At 38.0% G+C, this 4,079-nt stretch overlaps 2 protein-coding genes across 3 annotated transcripts in view; one reads left to right on the forward strand and one right to left on the reverse strand.

The window, feature by feature from the left end:
* The window catches only part of LOC102681812, a 76,122-nt gene extending 72,729 nt beyond the window's left edge, over positions 1 to 3,393 (forward strand). For both annotated transcript variants that reach the window (XM_031509872.1, XM_006614553.2), the window contains exons 2-4: positions 1,062 to 1,244; positions 1,684 to 1,948; positions 2,382 to 3,393. In XM_031509872.1, coding sequence (XP_031365732.1) covers positions 1,062 to 1,244; positions 1,684 to 1,948; positions 2,382 to 2,407 — 474 coding nt within the window. In that variant the 3' untranslated portion in view covers positions 2,408 to 3,393. The remainder of the gene's footprint in view (positions 1 to 1,061; positions 1,245 to 1,683; positions 1,949 to 2,381) is intronic.
* LOC102681942 (nuclear migration protein nudC) overlaps positions 1 to 4,079 on the reverse strand; it is a 114,301-nt gene that overhangs the window by 109,201 nt on the left and 1,021 nt on the right. The window contains exon 4 of the mRNA XM_006614554.2: positions 3,857 to 4,042. Within this exon, the coding sequence (XP_006614617.1) occupies positions 3,857 to 4,042 (186 nt within the window). The remainder of the gene's footprint in view (positions 1 to 3,856; positions 4,043 to 4,079) is intronic.

Below are 4,079 nucleotides of genomic sequence, written 5' to 3' on the forward strand. Positions count from 1 at the left end.
GAGTTGGCGCGAAACGCGGCTGATTTACGTGCGAAAATGGCCAATTAACGAGTAATCGACGCACGAGCCCGGTGTCAACGGAGTCGCGGAAATGCGTTTCTCTTCCAGGCCTGACCCTGAACGAGAGTTTCGCGGCCGTGCACCTCGTGGGCCGTGTCCCACGAAAACGACGAACGCGACGGCGACGTGTGGAGCAGTTGGAAGACGGCGACGACGTTGGAATTCGAGAGTTGCACGTTGTGCAACGATCGAACCGGAATATGCTGGGAGCAGCATATACACACGGTCCCCCGAAATTCCTTCTTCAGAAGAGCGAGAGGAGCGAGTTTCGCCTTCGAGTCGATCGCGCGCTACGAGGAATGGAAGGATGACGCGTTTCCAGCTTCTTGGAACCGTTTCTATTCCACGGACGTGGACGACGCCCTCCACCCTTCGAGGAATCATCGAGCGTTGAGAATTTTTTTTTCTGACACGGTTTCGTCGGATCATCCGTGCATCGTACATATAAATATACCTGTTGGTATTTTGACGCGGTGAAACCGCGCGATACGCATACCCGCAGACCGAGGACTGAGCTAGAACAATGACGGGTTGCGTCACTGTTTCGAAAACGAGTGTTTGCCGGTATGTAGAGTTTGTTTATGAAGCACGAGGGGAAAACGGGAAGAGAGCACAATAATGGTTGGTTAACGCGAAAGTTGTCTGTGGTCTAAGGTTCCCAATTGTTTCGTCGTGTTAATTAGTATCGACGTGAAAATTGCGCCGTAATCGTGGAGAGGGAGAATTGTATCATTTACGAATAATAGCGTGGGTTTGAACACGTTGTTCGATACTGTTGTTGTTGTTGTTGTTCAATATTGGTCAATCGGGCCACGAGGTTGGCAGTTGTACAGATGAAACAGAGATAAAGCGGTATAAAGCGTACGTAACGTTCCCTGTGCGGCGACAGATAAACAACACGCGGTTGCAGGTGGAGGACATGCGGGCAAGGCAGAAGCGTAATCGGCGCGACATTATCGGTTATGCAATCAAAACTTCACGTCGATTTACGTTGCTTTCAGATCGAGGCGACAGCGGCTACGACGGCGGTAGCGGGCAGCCCGCTTTCCTGGCACATCCCAAGGCCGTCCTTGGTGGGACGAAGCGAGAGGGACAGCGAGAATGGTAGCTGGGCTCATCATCTGCATCCAAACTCGCCGTCCAGAGGATCCACCTCGTCGCAAGGATCCACAGCCAGCACACACGTAAGCGGGGATAAACGGGTTATTCGAGCCAGATCTGGTTTATTATTGTATTATCACAAGTATCGAGACTTGATATATTCTTGTCGAGTCGAATCATAAATGGTATTTACATTTGAATTAAACTTGTTAATTTGTTAATATATATATAAGAGAAAATTTATATATATTAACTTAAAGATTGACCAAGATCTATTTCATATTATTCTTTCACATAAACTATTATATTGTACTATATTATTATATATAACTTATATATAACTATGATAATCAGAATGAAATTAATTTCTCAATGTCCTGATACTTTTAAATTAATATTCTACGATTGATCTAATTGATTAGTAAATTGTAATATTTAATTATTCGTTTCTAATTCTAATCTAGAAAGCTAAGTAATTACTTGTACAAGTTAAATTTAAATTGCGTTACTATCGTGTTACAGAGTGCCGCATCGGGCACATTACTCCTGACAGCCGCTAACCTGGCCAATCTCGCGGCCATACATCCACCTACAGTGACAGCACCGAAACAGATGGATACTGCATCGGTGGCGAGCAGCACCCACTTCACCGTGGTGAACGGCCTAGGCAGACCGACCACTGTCTACAGGAAGTCCTGCTGCGCGAGAAATCAGCTCACAGTGCTCGTCTGCACTATGAGCTTCCTATTCATGGTCGGTTTGCTGCTTGGGATTCTCTATATGGAAAGTGAGTATCTCCTGTAGCGATTCTAATTGATTCCTCGACTTTTTGATAAGAGACTCTTCGATGCTTTAATCTTCGTAGATCAAAATTTGATTTTTGTACCATCGAAAAATATAATTTTCGAAAAATCTAAAGAAATTCTACGAATCGAGTCTTATCTAGATTTGTATTATATATAAGTTTTTATTATTACAAGATGTAAAAAAAAAAATGTTAAATATTTATCAACTAAGTTATTCGAATGTAATATATTTCATAATATTATACGATCGTTGAGTTAAGAAAAGATAAGAATTCGAAGAAAAAGTTGAGAGAAGAAGAAGAAATTCGAAAGATAATGACTCAGTCTACGAAAGATTAACAATGCTACCACATAGAGCGTTTCTAAGTCTAGTCTCCACCACCAGTCTCCGGTGCCTTTTACTTTTGATTACAGTGAGAATTCGCGACAAGTACCACTAGGTCGACGGGAGGTGGCAAGTCGAGTGATCGTGGGCTATCCTTTAGAAGTCTACGCAAAACAACCTAACGAAGGAGCAACGAAAACGATTGGGGCCAGGAACAAAAGAAATTTCTTCGAAGCGTTTAAAATTAGGATTCTCGATCACGAAATTATTCGTATATTTATAATATACATGTATATTATCACTTAGAGCGTTAGGACGACTCGATTAGACGACGTTCTCTGTCAGAGAAAAAAGTTTCAAAGGCTGTATTGCACCGTGTTCAACGTGTGTGGTACGTGAAAACTCAGTAATTACATTCATGTAATAAGTTAGCTTTAGGTAAGCCCGTATAGATAGCACGAACGCGATCCTAATTCTTAAACTTGAACCGTTATCGATTATCTTTAACGCCAGAAACCCATTTGATTCGAAATTCGATTAATTGTTCGTACAATATTTCTTTCCATTTTCCTCTCTCTTTTTATATCAGGTCAGACGAGAAAATTATAAGCGAACTGTATTATTCCTAATTTTGTTTATTATCTCTATTCGAGCTTAAAACTCTGAGATGATTTTCTTTAATTTAAATTGAATTTAAATGAAAACAATTTAAATATTTCATTTAAATCTGATTTAAATTAAATTTAACAACGATTCTATTGTAAAAAGATAAATTGTCGTCATACAGCGCAATATTTCGTAAGTCATAAATACGTTTCTTCGATTAACGTTGATGGACAGTTCGGAGCAATCGACGAGATGGGAGTAAGATAAGCGAATATGTTAATTTTAGGGGTCGTTATTTAATTGTTACTAACAGAAAAAACGCCTAAATAAAACCTGGATCCCACATATGTCAGGGTATCGTGTTCCAGGGAATGTATGGAAAAGAAATGAGCAACGATCGTGTCGATGTCGATCGTTGACTCACAACTGTGATATTACTTGCGTATTAATTAATCGTCGATTCAACAAGAAACTGTCGAACTATGAAGAAAATTATCATGTTGTTTTATTTCATCCTTTCTCCCTTTATCCTGCCATAATATATATTGCAACATACTTTGTGTTTTTTCTTTTTATTATTAAGAATTAATTATGAAAATAAATTAAAGATTGAAAAAAAATGTTTTTTTAAAGGTTTACGAAGTATAATGAAGGTTATATAATTTGTTTTTTTTTTTTTTTTGATCTTTTAGAATATAATTTACGACGAAATTTAATTTATGAGAAATATAAAAAAAATAAAAATAGTGAATAAAATAATGTATAATAAAATTCTAAATTAATAAAATAATATTTGAACTAAATGAAATAAAATTTAATTTTTAAGAAAATTAATATTCTATTAAGTAACTAAATAAAGCATTCTTAAGGATTCCAATTTTTTTATAATATTCATTAATAAATTTGCTATTTTAAAGCAAAAAAATCTAGTCGCATTCAAGGTATTAATATTACTTACCTCCAAATCCTGGAGCGTCTGGGTCCATCTGTAATTAGGCAGATCAGCACCATTTCCACTGTTAGGCCTGAGTTTATTTTTCTCTTTCTCATCTTCCTCCTCATCTTCTACATCGTCCTCTTTCTTCGCGCTCTCTGCATTATCACCACTTGGGCCAGGAACAGCAGGAGATTCTTTCACTGATTTCTGTAATAAAAATAATAAATATATATATATATATATA

This window comes from Apis dorsata, unplaced genomic scaffold (assembly GCF_000469605.1).
Source record: "Apis dorsata unplaced genomic scaffold, Apis dorsata 1.3 scaffold_189, whole genome shotgun sequence".
Taxonomy (NCBI): domain Eukaryota; kingdom Metazoa; phylum Arthropoda; class Insecta; order Hymenoptera; family Apidae; genus Apis; species Apis dorsata.